General features: G+C 49.6%; 1 protein-coding gene across 1 annotated transcript in view; it reads left to right on the top strand.

Moving 5' to 3' along the window:
• The window catches only part of pnpla6 (patatin-like phospholipase domain containing 6), a 199900-nt gene that overhangs the window by 181572 nt on the left and 1973 nt on the right, over positions 1-16355 (top strand). Inside the window, exons 34-36 of the mRNA XM_078235102.1 lie at positions 5111-5227; positions 9015-9102; positions 12421-12566. Of these exons, the coding sequence (XP_078091228.1) occupies positions 5111-5227; positions 9015-9102; positions 12421-12566 (351 nt within the window). The remainder of the gene's footprint in view (positions 1-5110; positions 5228-9014; positions 9103-12420; positions 12567-16355) is intronic.

Raw genomic sequence — 16355 nt, forward strand, 5'->3', positions numbered from 1 at the left:
TCTGAAAGACGTGCTGGTTAGGGTGCATTGATCCGAACAGGCGCCAGATTGTGGCGACTAGGGGATTTTCACAGTAACTTCATTGCAGTGTTAATGTGAGCCTTACTTCTGACTAATAAATAAACTTTATTTTTACAGAACTGGCTTGGGCATAGAAGACAGAGGGTAGCAGTAGAGGGGTGCGTTTCTGAATGGAAGGTTGTGGCTAGTGGTGTTCCACAAGGATCAGTTCTGCGACCTTTGTTGTTCGTAGTATATATAAATGATTTGGAGGAAAATGTGGCTGGCCTGATTAGTAAATTTGCAGATGACACAAAAATTGGTGGAGTTGCGGATGGTGAAGAGGATTGTCAGAGGATGCAGCAAGATATAGACCGGTTGGAGACTTGGGCGGAGAATTGGCGGATGGAGTTTAATGAAACAGTAGATGGTAGAACCCTTAGGAGTATTGACAGGCAGAGGGATCTGGGTGTACATGTCCACCGATCACTGAAAGTGGCAACACAGGTGGATAAGGTAGTCAAGAAAGCACACGGCATGCTTGCCTTCATCAGTTGGGGCATTGAGTATAAAAATTGGCAGGTCGTGCTGCAGCTGTACAGAACCTTAGTTAGGCCTCATTTAGAATATTGTGTACAATTCTGGTCACCCACACTACCAGAAGGATGTGGATGCTTTGGAGAGGGTACAGAAGAGGTTTACCAGGATGTTGCCTGGTCTGGAGGGTATTAGCTATGAGGAGAGGTTGGATAAACTTGGTTTGTTCTCACTGGAACAACAGAGGTTGAGGGGTGACCTGATACAGGTTTACAAGATTATGAGGGGCATGGACAGAGTGGATAGTCAGATGCTCTTTCCTCGGGTAGAAAAGTCAAGTACTAGGGGACATAGGTTTAAGGTGCGTGGGGAAAAGTTTAGAGGCCTTTTCCCAGTGTGGGAATGGCTGCTACGAGAGGACACAGGTTTAAGGTGCTGGGGGGTAGGTACAGGGGAAATGTTCGGGGGAAGTTTTTCACACAGAGGGTGGTGGGCGAGTGGACTCGGCTGCCGTCAGTGGTGGTGGAGGCAAACTCAATAGGGTCTTTTAAGAGACTCCTGGATGAGTAACATGGGACTTAATAGGATGGAGGGTTATAGGTAGGCCTAAAAGGTAGGGATATGTTCGGCACAACTTGTGGGGCCGAAGGGCCTGTTTTGTGCTGTAGTTTTTCTATGTTTCTATGAGATGTGCGAGGCAGGTTTTTTTGCACAGAGGGTGGTGAATGTCTGGAACGCGCTGCCTGGGGAGGTGGTGGGAGCAGGAACGATAGCGGCATTTAAGGGGCAACTAGACAAATACATGAATAGGATGGGAATGGAAGGATACGGACTCCGTAAGTTCATATGGTTTTAGTTTAGGCAGGCATCATGAGCGGCGCAGGCTTGGAGGGCCGAAGGGCCTGTTCCTGTGCTGGACTGTTCTTTGTTCTTTGGTTTGAAGTATGGTTTCAGGTGCCCATTAAGCCAGCATTTTGTCCTCTTTAAGCATACTTATTGGTGCCTTTATATTGTTGCCTTCCCACTCCCTCTGCATAAATCCTAATATCTTTGCTGAGATAGATCACACAGTCTTGCAAACTTCCTGCATCTCCATTGTGCTGCTCGGTGCTTGGATTGAGGGACTGTCCAGTACGAGGCCTACCTCGAGGGACTTGTAACCAACACACCATGAGCTGACTCTGGTCAATCTTTTTGGCAAATCAAATGAACTGAATCAAATGAACTGAGGGACAAAGGAAAAGGGGCAGCCCCAAAAGAGAGGGAACGGCCGGAAACAAAAAAACAATGTGTAAGCGAAACTTAAAACATCAAACCAAAATGTGATTAAAGGGTCAATAATACACCCCAGCCCCTGCGGTGCCCAACGGGCACGGAATGCCTGAATGGTGCCCGTGGACTCTGCATGCTCCCTCTCCAGGGACACTCAGCCATGAATGTTGCTGCGGACTGTAGTGCAAACAAAGCATTAATAATGTGTCTGTGCCAACTTCTGTCCCGTATTGGTGACATTGCACCTGTGAACTCTGGCGTGAACCAGACCCGGTCATTGAGAATCTCTGAAATGGAATGAAAGTACCCCGGTCCCATAGTTATCCGCTCTGCTCACTCAGAGCGGACAGAGAGGAAGGCTTGTATTTACATCACTTCAAATTGCTTCAAAGAGCTTTTCTGCCAGTGATGTATTTCTGGTCGTGCAGTCGCTGTTGTAATGTCCCAAACCCTCACTTTTACCCCCTAGTTTTCCTATTCATTCTTTCACGGGATGTGGGCGTCGCTGGCTAGGCTAACATTTATTGCCCACCCCTAATTGCCCCTTGAGAAGGTGGTGGTGAGCTCCCTTCTTGAACTGCTGCAGTCCCATGTGGTGTAGGTACACCCATGGTACAGTTAGGGAGGGAGTTCCAGGATTGTAACCCAGTGACAGTAAAGGAACGGCCGATATATTTCCAAGTCAGGATGGCGAGTGATTTGGAGGGGAACCTCCAGGTGGTGGTGTTCCCATGTATCTGCTACCCTTGTCCTTCTAGATGGTAGAGGTTGTGGGTTTGAAAGGTGCTGCCTAAGGAGCTTTGGTGAGTTGATGTACTGCATCTTGTGGATGGTACACATGGCTGTTACTGTGCATTGGTGCTGTTTAAATTGGTAATTAGGCTGCCAATCAAGCGGGGCTGCTTTGTCCTGGATGGTGTCGAGCTTCTTGAGTGTTGTTGGAGCTGCACCCATCCAGGCAAGTGGGGAGTATTCCATCACACTCCTGACTTGTGCCTTGTAGATGGTGGGTAGGCTTTGGGGAATCAGGAGGTGAACTACTCACTGCAGGATTCCCAGTCTGTGACCTGCTGTGGTAACCACAGTATTTATATGGCAAGTCCAGTTCAGTTTCTGGAAATGGTAACCCTCCCCACCCCGGATGTTGATAGTGGGAGTTCAGCCATTGAATGTCGAGGGGGAAATGATTAGATCCTCTCTTGGCCATTGCCTGGTGTCTTTCGGCACAAATGTTACTTGCCACTTGCCAGCCCAAACCTGGATATTGCCCAAGTCCTGTTATGTCTGGACACAGACTGGGTCAAAACCCTGAGCCTGCCTTCCTAACAGCTGTGGGAGTGCTTACACCACATCTGGACTACAGGTTAGGAAGCCACCTCCACCTTCTCGAGGCAATTAGGGATGGGCAATAAATGCTGGCCTCGCCAGTGACACCCACATCCAATTAAAGAATTCACTTTGGGGTGTTTGGTCATAAAGGGCGCTATATAAACGCAAATTATTTTATTGTGTTGGCTTTAAAGAGGGCGCTCCGTAATGACAGCAACTTGAATGGGGGGAGAAATATGCGCTGATAGAAACTTAGAAGATAGGAGCAGGGGGAGGCCATTCGGCCCCTCGAGCCTGCTCCGCCATTCATTACGGTCATGGCTGATCGTCCAACTCAATAGCCTAATCCTGCTTCCTCCCCATAACCTTTGAACCCATTGATATGATACCTCTGCAGAGTAGCCAGTGAGACTAATTGGCTGGTTTCTTTAAAGAGTCAGTAAGACATTGTGGGCCGAATGGTCTCCTCCATTGCATGATTGTAATGAAACTGTCCTCAAAATGGAGCAGAGTGCTGGGCAGCACTTGCTCGCTCTGAACCCCTAATCAGAGCATAGGAGATAGAGGCTGGAGAAGCCGTTTGTTCCTCTGGGATGGCTCCGCTGTTCCATCCGATCAGGAGCTGATCTGACTCTCCGTTCCTGCCTGCCCTCCCCATTCACGTCCTGAAAATCCAGCCCTTAGTTCACCCCTGCGGTGGCGCAGCGGTATTGTCACTGGGCTAGTAATCCAGGGACCCAGGATAATGCTCCGGGGACCTGGGTTCAAATCCCACCACGGCAGCTGGTGGAATTTGAATTCAATAAAAATCTGAATTCATTGGCACTTGTCGGAGAATGTCCTTTTAGGGAAGGAAATCTGCCCTCCTTACCTGGCCTGGCCTACATGTTACGCCAGCAATGTCCTAGATGGCCACTCAGTTCAAGGGGCAATTAGGAAGGGGCAACAAATGCTGGCCCAACCAACGATGCTTCCATCTCGTGAATGAATTTTAAATAAGCCTGGCCCACCTCATCCCCAGCACCAGATCCAGCCATGGGTTGCTTGTGTTTTCAGTGGATTTGTTGCAGAGTATCTGAGGGTCAAGGGAGGCTGGTAAAACCTCTATTGAATTGCCTGAAGTCTAGGTTACATGGGAGTTATTGCCAACTTTGAAATGATGCACTTTTAAAAAATTCATTCATGATACACAGGCGTCGCTGGCTGGGCCCAGCATTTATTGCCCATCCCTAGTTGCCCTTGTTCAGAGGGCAGTTGAGAGTCAACCACATTGCTGTGGCTCTGGAGTCACATGTAGGCCAGACCGGGTAAGGACGGCAGATTTCCTTCCCTAAAGGACATTATTTGATTTGATTTATTATTGTCACATGTATTAGTATACAGTGAAAAGTATTGTTTCTTGCGCGCTATGCAGACAAAGCATACCGTTCATAGAGAAGGAAAGGAGAGAGTGCAGAATGCAGAGTTACAGGCATTAGTGAACCAGATGGCTTTTTCCGACAATGGTTTCATGGTTATCAGTAGATTCTTAATTCCAGATATTTTTTATTGAATTCAAATTCCACCATCTGCCGTGGCGGGATTCGAACCCGGATCCCCAGGACATTAGCTGCGTTTCTGGATTAATAGTCTGGCGATAATACCATTGGGCCACAGCCTCCCCTTATTTGTGGATGGCCCTCAGTGGGTGAATGGTGATGCCACCCGTCAGTTGGAGTGACTTTTCCGGGATTTGTAGTCAGCTTTGGAGCTGGATAAACTGGAATCTGAGCTGGAGGGAGGAGGGGGGAAAAGTCACCAGTTACTGGGGGCATTTACCTCTCCCCCAGGAGTTGTCATCGCTGTCACCCCTGACAGGCCATTGCCAGCACAGTGGGGCTGGAGGCTGCTCCTTGCTCTGTGTGTGTGTGTGTATATTGTTTAGTCATCCTGGTCTGGTCCTGTCTTGGCTCACTTCCCGACTCCCCCACAGAACGTCGGATACCAGTACGGGAAGGTGGTGTTCAGTAGCTGGAGCAGAGGAGACATTGTCGACAAGATGTTGAAGGACAGGAAGTCGGTCGACTATTACGAAATCAAGAAGAAAAATGTGAGTAATTGTTGGCAGCACGTGATCCAGTCCGCGGTTAAAACAGACTGCTTCTGTAGCAGGAGAAACACCATGATTCCAATCTCCAAATGGGGCACATTACACTCTCCGGGAACACGGAGTGAATCACAATGACCTTTAAATCGAAACCTCTTCAGACAGTCTATTAAAGAAGCAGTTCGAGTCGGGTGAAAGTGCTGCTGTGTGGGCTTCCTGGCCACAGCCTCCCAGTCCCATCTGTTCATGTTTATTCTCTCTGCCTCTCGGCCTCACCGAATACGAGACCTGTCCCAGAATCCATTCGTGCTCAAGTCTAATTCTTCAATGCACCTGGTGTCTTTAAGTCCCTGAGTCTGCCTGCCCGCCTCGCTCTGCCTGCCCGCCTCGCTCTGCCTGCCCGCCTCGCTCTGCCTGCCCACCTCGCGCTGCCTGCCCGCCTCGCGCTGCCTGCCCGCCTCGCGCTGCCTGCCCGCCTCGCGCTGCCTGCCCGCCTCGCTCTGCATGCCCGCCTCGCTCTGCCTGCCCGCCTCGCTCTGCCTGCCCGCCTCGCGCTGCCTGCCCGCCTCGCGCTGCCTGCCCGCCTCGCGCTGCCTGCCCGCCTCGCGCTGCCTGCCCGCCTCGCGCTGCCTGCCCGCCTCGCGCTGCCTGCCCGCCTCGCGCTGCCTGCCCGCCTCGCGCTGCCTGCCCGCCTCGCGCTGCCTGCCCTCCTCGCGCTGCCTGCCCGCCTCGCGCTGCCTGCCCGCCTCGCGCTGCCTGCCCGCCTCGCGCTGCCTGCCCGCCTCGCGCTGCCTGCCCGCCTCGCGCTGCCTGCCCGCCTCGCGCTGCCTGCCCGCCTCGCGCTGCCTGCCCGCCTCGCGCTGCCTGCCCGCCTCGCGCTGCCTGCCCGCCTCGCTCTGCCTGCCCGCCTCGCGCTGCCTGCCCGCCTCGCGCTGCCTGCCCGCCTCGCGCTGCCTGCCCGCCTCGCGCTGCCTGCCCGCCTCGCGCTGCCTGCCTGGATGAGATCTGTCTGTGTGATCATGAGCTCCGGGAGTGTGTGTTTTTTTCTGGGTTTTGTGTGAACAAAGAACAAAGGAAATTACAGCGCAGGAACAGGCCCTTCAGCCCTCCAAGCCTGCACCGACCCTGCTGCCCGACTGAACTAAAACCCCCTACCCTTCCGGGGGCCATATCCCTCTATTCCCATCCTATTCATGTACTTATCAAGACGCCCCTTAAAAGTCACTACCGTATCCACTTCCACTACCTCCCCCGGTAACGTGTTCCAGGCACCCACCACCCTCTGTGTAAAAAATCTGCCTCGTACATCTCCTTTAAACCTTGCCCCTCTCACCTTAAACCTGTGCCCCCTAGTAATTGACTCTTCCACCCTGGGAAAAAGCTTCAGACTATCCACTCTGTCCATGTCCCTCATAATCTTGTAGATTTCTATCAGGTCTCCCCTCAACCTCCGTTGCTCCAGTGAGAACAAACCAAGTTTCTCCAACCTCTCCTCCTCGCTGATGCCCTCCATACCAGGCAACATCCCGGTAAATCTTTTCTGTACCCTCTCCAAAGCCTCCACATCCTTCTGGTAGTGTGGCGACCAGAATTGAACACTATATTCCAAGTGTGGCCTAACTAAGGTTCTATAAAGCTGCAACATGACTTGCCCAATTTTTAAACTCAATACCCCGGCCGATGAAGGCAAGCATGCCGTATGCCTTCTTGACTACTTCTCCACCTGCGTTGCCACTTTCAGTGACCTGTGTACCTGTACACCCAGATCCCTTTGCCTATCAATACTCTTAAGGGTTCAGCCATTTACTGTATATTTCCTATCTGTATTAGACCTTCCAAAATGCATTACTTCACATTTGTCCGGATTAAACTCCATCTGCTATCTCTCCGCCCAAGTCTCTAATTGATCTATATCCTGCTGTATCCTCTGATGGTCCTCATCGCTATTCGCAAATCCACCAACCTTTGTGTCATCCGCAAACTTACTAATCAATCCAGTTACATTTTCCTCCAAATCATTTATATATATATTACAAACAGCAAAGGGCCCAGCACTGATCCCTGAGGAACACCACTTGTCACAGCCCTCCATTCAGAAACACACCCTTCCACTGCTACCCTCTGTCTTCTTTGACCGATGATGCGGAGGTATCGGCGTTGGTCTGGGGTAAACACAGTAAGACTACTTGATGTCTGTGTACTTGATGTCGTTCTTTGACCGAGCCAGTTTTGTATCCGGCTTGCCAGCTCACCTCTGATCCCATGCGACTTCACCTTCTGCACCAGTCTGCCATGAGTGACCTTGTCAAAGGCCTTACTGAAGTCCATGTAGACAACATCCAGTGCCCTACCCTCATCAATCATCTTCATCACTTCCTCGAAAAACTCGATCTAGTTCGTGAGACACGACCTCCCCTTCACAAAACCATGTTGCTCCTCACTAATACGTCCGCTTATTTCCAAGTAGGAATAAATCCTGTCTCAAAGAATCCTCTCCAATAATTCCCCTACCACTGATGTAAGGCTCACCGGCCTGTAATTACCTGGATTATTCTTGCTACCCTTCTGAAACAAAGGAACAACATTGGCTATTCTCTGGGACCTCCCCTGTAGTGGATGATGTGGAAATTTGTAGGTTTTATGGAGAGCAGATTTCCACTCCATCTGACAAAGGAGCAGCACTCCGAAAGCTAGTGGCGTTTGCTACCTGTTGGACTTTAACCTGGTGTTGTTCGACTCCTTACTGTATGTACCTCCCCTGTAGCCAGTGAGGATATAAAGATTTCTCTCAAGGCCCCAGCAATTTTCTCCCTTGCCTCTCTCAGTATTCTGGGGTATATCCCATCAGGCCCTGGGGACTTGTCTACCTTAATGTTTCTCAAGAACCCCAATGCCACCTCCTTTTTGATCTCAACATGATTCAAACTATCTTCACATCCTTTCCCAGACTCATCATCCACCAGGTCCTTCTCTTTGGTGAATACTGACCAAAGTACTCATTTAATACCTCACCCATTTCCTCTGGCTCCACGCATAGATTCCCTCCCCTGTCCTTGAGTGGGCCAACCCGCTCCCTGGCTACCCTCTTGCTCTTTATCTATGTATAAAAAGCCTTGGGATTTTCCTTAATCCTGCTGGCCAATGCTTTTTCATGACCCCTTTTAGCCCTTCTTACTCCTTGCTTAAGTTTCTTTCTACTTTCCTTGTATTCCACACTTGCTTCGTGTGTTCCCAGCCTCCTAGCTTTGACAAATGCTTCCTTTTTCTCTTTGACGAGGCTCACAACATCTCTCATTATCCAATGTTCCCAAAACTTGCCATGCTTATCCTTCATCCTTACAGGAATGTGCCGGTCCTGAATTCCTATCAACTTGCACTTGAAAGCCTCCCACATGCCAGATGTTAATTTGCCCTCAAACATCTGCCACCAATCTACATTCTTCAGTTCCTGCCTAATGTTGTTGTAATTAGCCTCAGTAATTAGCCTCAGTGTGCCCATACGTTCCTGGGAATCTGAGTCTCTGCTTGTGTGTCTGAGGTGAGCGTGTGCATGCATGTGTGGGTGCATGTGTGTGCATAACATGCGTGTGCATGCATGTGTGGATTTTTGTGTGCGCGCATCTGTTTTTCTGTAACGGAGTCTCTGCCTATGGGACTGTGGTCGGTGCAGACTCAATGGGCTGAATGGCCTCCTCCTGCACTGTAGGGATACTGAGTTGTCGCACTGGGGCCTGTGCCCAGTGCCTGACGCGGCAGTAACACTGCTTCACCGTGACACCTTCTCTTGCAGGCCTTTATGTCCTCAAATGCTGCGTTCACTGACCTCGCTGAGATTGTCTCTCGGATTGAACCTCCAAAGAGCTACGTTGTAGCAGACGGTAAGATGTCTCCGCTTTCCGGAACCTTCCCAGAGTGTTTTCCCACTAATCTCCTCAAGATTCAACTAGGGATGAGTCAGGACAGGCGAGCTCACAAATAGTGGTTGATTGAGGAAGACTCAGCTGTGGTTTTAAAGGACATTTCTGGCCCGATTCTGATTTGATTTGATTTATTATTGTCACGTGTATTGGGATGCAGTGAAAAGTATTGTTTCTTGCGCGCTATACAGACAAAACATACTGTTCATAGAGTAAATGGGGAGAAGGAAAGGAGAGAGTGCAGAATGTAGAGTTACAGTCATAGCTAGGGTGTGGAGAAAGATCAACTTAATGCGAGGTAGGTCCATTCAAAAGTCTGACAGCAGCAGGGAAGAAGCTGTTCTTGAATCAGTTGGTACGTGTCCTCAGACTTTTGTATCTTTTTCCCGATGGAAGAAGGTGGAAGAGAGAATGTCCGGGGTACGTGGGGTCCTTAATTATGCTGGCTGCTTTGCCGAGGCAGCGGGAACAGTAGACAGAGTCAATGGATGGGAGGCTGGTTTGCGTGATGGATTGGGCTACATTCATGACCCTTTGTAATTCTTTGTGGTCTTGGGCACAGCAGGAGCCATACCGGATACAACCAGAAAGAATGCGTTCTATGGTGCATCTGTTGAGGGCCAGTTCATAATATTTTGCCTCTTTTTACTTCGCCCCAGGACAGAGGAGGTGGTAGCTCTATAAACTCTGTTTCCTGCTCTTCATGGGCCCTCTGCACAGTACTGTCAGCTGTTTTGTTTGACTCACTGTGTTGTGGGTTTCAGTGCGCTGTCCCCTGGTTAAGGACGATCATTGTTAGGATATTGGGTAAGAGCCATACCAAGCTGTGATACATCCGGAAAGAATACTTCCTATAGTGCATCTGTAAAAACTGGTGAGTCATAGCAGACATGCCAAATTTCCTTAACCTCCTGAGAAAGTAGAGGCGTTGGTGGGCTTTCTTAACTATAGAACAAAGAACATCACAGCACAGGAACAGGCCCTTCGACCCTCCAAGCCTGCATCAACCATGCTTCCCAACTGAACTAAAACCCCCTACCCTTCAGTGGACCCTCCTCTATTCCCATCCTATTCATGTGTTTGTCAAGATGCCCCTTAAAAGTCAGACTATCATATCTGCTTCCACTACCTCCCCCGGCAGCGAATTCCAGGCACCCACCACCCTCTGTGTAAAAACACTTGCCTCGTACATCTCCTTTAAACCTTGCCCCTCGCACCTTAAACCTGTGTCCCCGAGTAATTGACTCTTCCACCCTGGGAAAAAGCTTCTGACTATCCACTCTGTCCATGACCCTCATAATCTTGTAGACTTCTATCAGTTCGCCCTCAACCTCCGTCGTTCCAGTGAGGACAAACCAGGTTTCTCCAACCTCTCCTCATAGCTATTGCCCACAATACCAGACAACATCCTGGTAAATCTATTCTGTACCCTCTCCAAAGCCTCCACATCCTTCTGGTAGTGTGGCGACCAGAATTGAACACTATATTCTAACAATGGCCTAACTAAGGTTCTATAGAGCTGCAACATTGCCAATTTTTAAACTCAATGTCCCAGCCATAGAACCATAGAAAATTACAGCTCAGAAACAGGCCTTTTGGCCCTTCTCGTCTGTGCCGAACCATTTTTTGCCTAGTCCCACTGACCTGCACTTGGACCATATCCCTCCACACCCCTCTCATCCATGAACCCGTCCAAGTTTTTCTTAAATGTTATAAGTGACCCCGCATTTACCACTTTATCCGGCAGCTCATTCCACACTCCCACCACTCTCTGCGTGAAGAAGCCCCCCCTAATATTCCCTTTAAACTTTTCTCCTTTCACCCTTAACCCATGCCCTCTGGTTTTTTTCTCCCCTAGCCTCAGCGGAAAAAGCCTGCTTGCATTTACTATCTATACCCATCAAAATCTTATACACCTCTATCAAATCTCCCCTCAATCTTCTACGCTCCAGGGAATAAAGTCCCAACCTATTCAATCTCTCTCTGTAACTCAGCTTCTCAAGTCCCGGCAACATCCTTGTGAACCTTCTCTGCACTCTTTCAATCTTATTTACATCCTTCCTGTAACTAGGTGACCAAAACTGTACACAATACTCCAAATTCGGCCTCACCAATGCCTTATATAACCTTACCATAACACTCCAACTTTTATACTCGATACTCCAATTTATAAAGGCCAATGTACCAAAGGCACTCTTTACGACCCTATCCACCTGTGACGTCACTTTTAGGGAATTCTGTACCTGTATTCCCAGATCCCTCTGTTCAATTGCACTCTTCAGAGTCCTACCATTTACCCTGTACGTTCTACTTTGGTTTGTCCTTCCAATGTGCAATATCTCACACTTGTCTGCGTTAAGTTCCATTTGCCATTTTTTAGCCCATTTTTCTAGTTGGTCCAAATCCCTCTGCAAGCTTTGAAAACCTTCCTCACTGTCCACTACACCTCCAATCTTTGTATCATCAGCAAACTTGCTGATCCAATTTACCACATTATCATCCAGATCATTGATTTAGATGACAAACAATGGACCCAACACCGATCCCTGCGGCACACCACTAGTCACAGGCCTCCACTCAGACAAGCAATCCTCCACAGCCACTCTCTGGCTTCTTCCATTGAGCCAGTTTCTAATCCAATTTACTACCTCCATGTATACCTAGCGACTGAACCTTCCTAACTAACCTCCCATGAGGGACCTTGTCAAATGAAGGCAAATGAAGCCAAACATGCCGTATGCCTTCATGACTGCCTTCTCCACCTGCATTGCCACTTTCAGTGACCTATATACCTGTACACCCAGATCCCTCTGCCTATCAATAACCTGGTGTTGTGAGACCACTTAGAGAGTCGTGAGAATGTGCTTGAGGTAACTGGGATGGATGAATTTCAGGGAAAGTCAGATGAGAGGGAAATGAATAAAAGGAATGATATTGCTGAAAGAAAGAGACATGCTGTCAAAGTTTTTTGTCTCGCACCCATCAGGGCAAACACGAGTGCCAAATTTCAAAGGGAGCAGCAAGGATAGATGGAGTTTATAGAGTGGGAGGAGGGTATGAATTGGGTGAATGGCTGGTTTTGAGGATACAGCTCCTATTTAACTTGTCTTCTCGAACACTGGATGAAGGAGGTAACCAACTAGCTGTGCCCTGTGTGAGAACTAAATGAACAAGCAGCGGCGCTACCCTGTGAGAGAGGGACCATCCTTATTGAGAGCAATGTGAAGGCCCAGGGAACTGGTCAGTGAAGTGCTTTGTGTTTTTTAATCTTCCGGTTAGCAGATGAATCCGATTATCTGACTGAGTACGAGGACGATGCGATGGATGCAATGAGGGACGAGGAACAAGATGAGACAGAGGAACTGGAGGACCAGGAACATTCCGTGTCCAAGCAGTCGGCTGATTGGAGTCCGGATTTTCAAATGGTAAGGGAAAGGCAGAGTCACTACGGCAGAATTTCCCAGCGACAAATGTTGCACGTCAGTTGTGGGATGGATGCACCTCACATGAAATTCATACACCTTCACGTCCAGTGCAGGGAAGCAGCAGGAGACAATTCGGCCTTTCCAGCATGTTCCAGCATTCAATTCTAGCTGACCTGTATCTCATCGTTATCTCAACTGTACCTCAACCATTGGGCACAGTGGTTCGCACTGCTGCCTCACAACACCAGGGACCCGGGTTCGATTCCCGGCTTGGGTCACTGTCTGTGCAGAGTCCACACCTTCTCCCCGTGTCTGAGTGGGTTTCCTCCGGGTGTTCCGGTTTCCTCCCACAGTCCAAAGGTGTGCTGGTTTGGTGGATTGGCCGTGCTAGATTGCCAGGGGGATTAGCCAGGGTAAATACTGGGGATATGGGGATAGGGCCTGGGTGGGGTTGTTGTCGGTGCAGACTCGATGGGCCGAATGGCTGTCTCCTGCACTGTTGCGATTCTATAAAAGAATGATGCAATTAACCAGCTAATTAACTGACCTCCAGTGGGAGGGCCGCTTTTTATTCGTTATTGGGATGTGGGTGTCGCTGGCTGGGCCACCATTTTATTGCTCTTCCCTAATTACCCTTGCTAAAGGTGATAATGAGCTGCCGCCTTGAACCGCGGTGGTCCGGTGGTACCCATGGCGCTTTGATCCTGTTTGTCTGTTCAGCCGTCTCAGAGGACAGTGAGGAGGCAACCACATTGCTGCAGTGACCTGTAGGCCAGACCGGGTAAGGATGGCAGATTTCCTTCCTCTCCCCGAAGGGCATTTGTGAGCCACATGGGTCCTTCCAGCAATCCAGCCCTTCCATGGTTGTTTATATTCCAGCTTTACTAACTGGTTGAATTTAACTTTCCCGTGGGGGGAGATTTGAACGCGGCTCAGGGAATGAGTCCAGGCCTCTGGATTGTGAGTCCAGTAACATGCCCACTGTTAGGCCTCTGCTCCTCACTGCACTGCCGTAGGTCCCAGTGTCCCTCTGCTCCTGCTCGCTCGTAACCGCCTCCCTCCCCACCCCAATAACCAAACTGGAGAATACTGCACACTAGAGAGCAGAGCAGGACACACCCTGCCCAGTAACTGGGTTCACTGGGGTCCATGACCGGACACGTAGGGTATAGAGTTTTTTTAAAAAACAGACCCCAAAAGTCAGAGCAAAGGTGAAATAGGGGACAGATCTAAGGTGGGAAAGCAGAGTAGGAATCACCAGTGAGAAAGTCCGGTTCAGAAGGACAAGAGTTCCAACACCAGCAGTGTGTACGACTCAGTCTGCTGCTGGCTCTAAACACTGGAGGTAAGATTCATAGAATCCCTACAGTACAGAAGGAGGCCATTCGTCCCATTGAGTTTGTACCGACCACAATCTCACCCAGGCTCTATCCCCATAACTCTCATTTACCCTGCTAACCCCCCCTGACATGAAGGGGCAGTTTAGCATGGCCAATCCACCTAACCCGCACATCTTTGGACTGTGGGAGGAAACCGGAGCACCCGGAGGAAACCCACGCAGACACAGGAAGACCGTGCAGAGTCTGCACAGACAGTGACCCAAGTCAGGAATCAAACCCGGGTCCCTGGCGCTGTGAGGCAGCAGTGCTAACCACTCTGCACAGTGCCGTCACATTCATCTGTCTAAGTGCACTCTGGGTGAAGAACAAGATGCTGTGTGTAAAGTGCAAGTCCTGTCATTGATTTGATCTTGTCGAGCTGATGTTAGACGTGATATCTAACCATCATTACACTTACAGTCAGCAGATTGAGATTACTGCTCCGTTCACGGTGTTTACCCTTCCGCCGCCTCCTGTTATGCAGATAAGCATTCAGCCTTGTGGCATTACTGCAAAATGCTGGGTTTCCTTTAATCAAGCTTGCAAGCAAGTAGATCAGTTCCTTCAGTGTTGCCGTCTGCAGATTAATCAGTTATTGGTGAAGTGCCACTGAAGACGAGCCTCCTACGCAAGGCGAAAGGGTTAAGCCTTCTCTTTACACCCCATACACTGGGTAGCCATGTATCAAAACTCAAAAGCTGCCGTCCGGCCTGAGCTGAATAAGGAGCTATAATGTTAGGTGACTCGTATAGAGCCGTACAGCACGGTAAAGACCCTTCGGCCCATCGAGTCTGTACTGACAACTATGATTGAGGGGTTCTGGTGGTTCAGTACAAAATGGTACTTAAATGTGTCAGACGAGTACACGGGTCGATGACTACAATTCCGTGGTGCGGATTGGCTGTAAAACACTTCGGGACGTTCTGAAGTGGTGACCAGCACTGAATAAATAATGCAAAACCTTCTCGCTTTGTTCTCCTCCCAGTGAAAAATCTCTCGTATCTTGCACTCTTTATTTATTCATGGGACATGGGCGTCGCCGGCTGGGCCAGCATTTATTGCCCATCCCTAGTTGCCTGAGGGCAGTTAAGGGTCAACCCCATTGCTGTGACTCTGGAGTCACATGTAGGCCAGACCAGGTAAGGACGGCAGATTTCCTTCCCTAAAGGACATTAGTGACCCAGATGGGTTTTTCCCGACAATCGACAATGGTTTCATGGACATCAGCAGATTCTTAATTCCAGATTTTTAAAAATTGAGTTCAAATTCCACCATCTGCCGTGGCGGGATTCGAACCCGGGTCCCCAGAGCATTAGCTGAGTTTCTGGATTAATAGTCTAGCGATAATACCACTAGGCCATCGCCTCCTCATCCAGGGAACATCCCAGTGAACCAGCACATCTTCCCCACTCCCGCTCTACCCTCTGTGTAATGGCAGCCACGAGCTGTATGTGTACAACACTGGCTTAACTAAAACCAGGCGCACATTTAATCTTGCCTCCCTGCATCTTCTTTTAATCTTTGCCTCAATTTGCGAGGGTCACCTTTACTGGGAAATTAGATTTACCCCTGGGAAATGCAAAGCTGAGAGTGGGAGGATTGTGCCACTGGTCTACCTTGATCTTTCACCAGTGTGTGTCAGGTCAATATCAGGAAGCCTGCATTGAAACAACGGTGGCAAGCACTGCTGCCCCACAGCACCAGGGACCCGAGTTCGATTTTGGACTCGGGTCACTGTCTGTGTGGAGTCTGCACGTTCTCCCCGTGTCTGAATGGGTTTCTTCCGGGTGCTCCGGTTTCCTCCCACTGTCCAAAGATGTGCGGGTAGGTGGATTGGCCATGCTAAATTGTCCCTTAGTGTCAGGGGGACTAGCTAGGGTAAATAGGTGGGGTTAAGGGGATAGGGCCTGGGTGGGATGGTGGACCCAGGTCCTTCTGCTGTGCAGAGGGACCTGGGGGTCCTTGTGCATGAGACGCAAAAACCCAGTCTGCAGGTGCAACAGGTGATCAAGAAGGCAAATGGGATGTTGGCCTATATCGCAAGGGGGATAGAATATAAAAGCAGAGATGTCGTGCTGCATCTGTACAAGGCATTGGTGAGGCCGCTGTTGGAATACTGTGTGCAGTATTGGTCCCCTTATTTGCGGAAGGATATATTGGCCTTGGAGGGAGTGCAGAGAAGGTTCACCAGGTTGATACCAGAGATGAGGGGTGTTGATTATGAGGAGAGACTGAGCAGATTGGGTTTGTACTCGTTGGAATTTAGAAGGCTGAGGGGGGATCTTATAGAGACCTATAAGATAATGAAGGGGCTGGATAGGGTAGAGGTGGAGAGATTCTTTCCACTTAGAAAGGAAGCTCGAACTAGAGGACACAGCCTCAGAATAAAGGGGGGTCAGTTTAGGACAGA

The sequence above is a fragment of the Mustelus asterias genome, chromosome 19 (assembly GCF_964213995.1).
Source record: "Mustelus asterias chromosome 19, sMusAst1.hap1.1, whole genome shotgun sequence".
In the NCBI taxonomy this organism is placed as follows: Eukaryota; Metazoa; Chordata; class Chondrichthyes; order Carcharhiniformes; family Triakidae; genus Mustelus; species Mustelus asterias.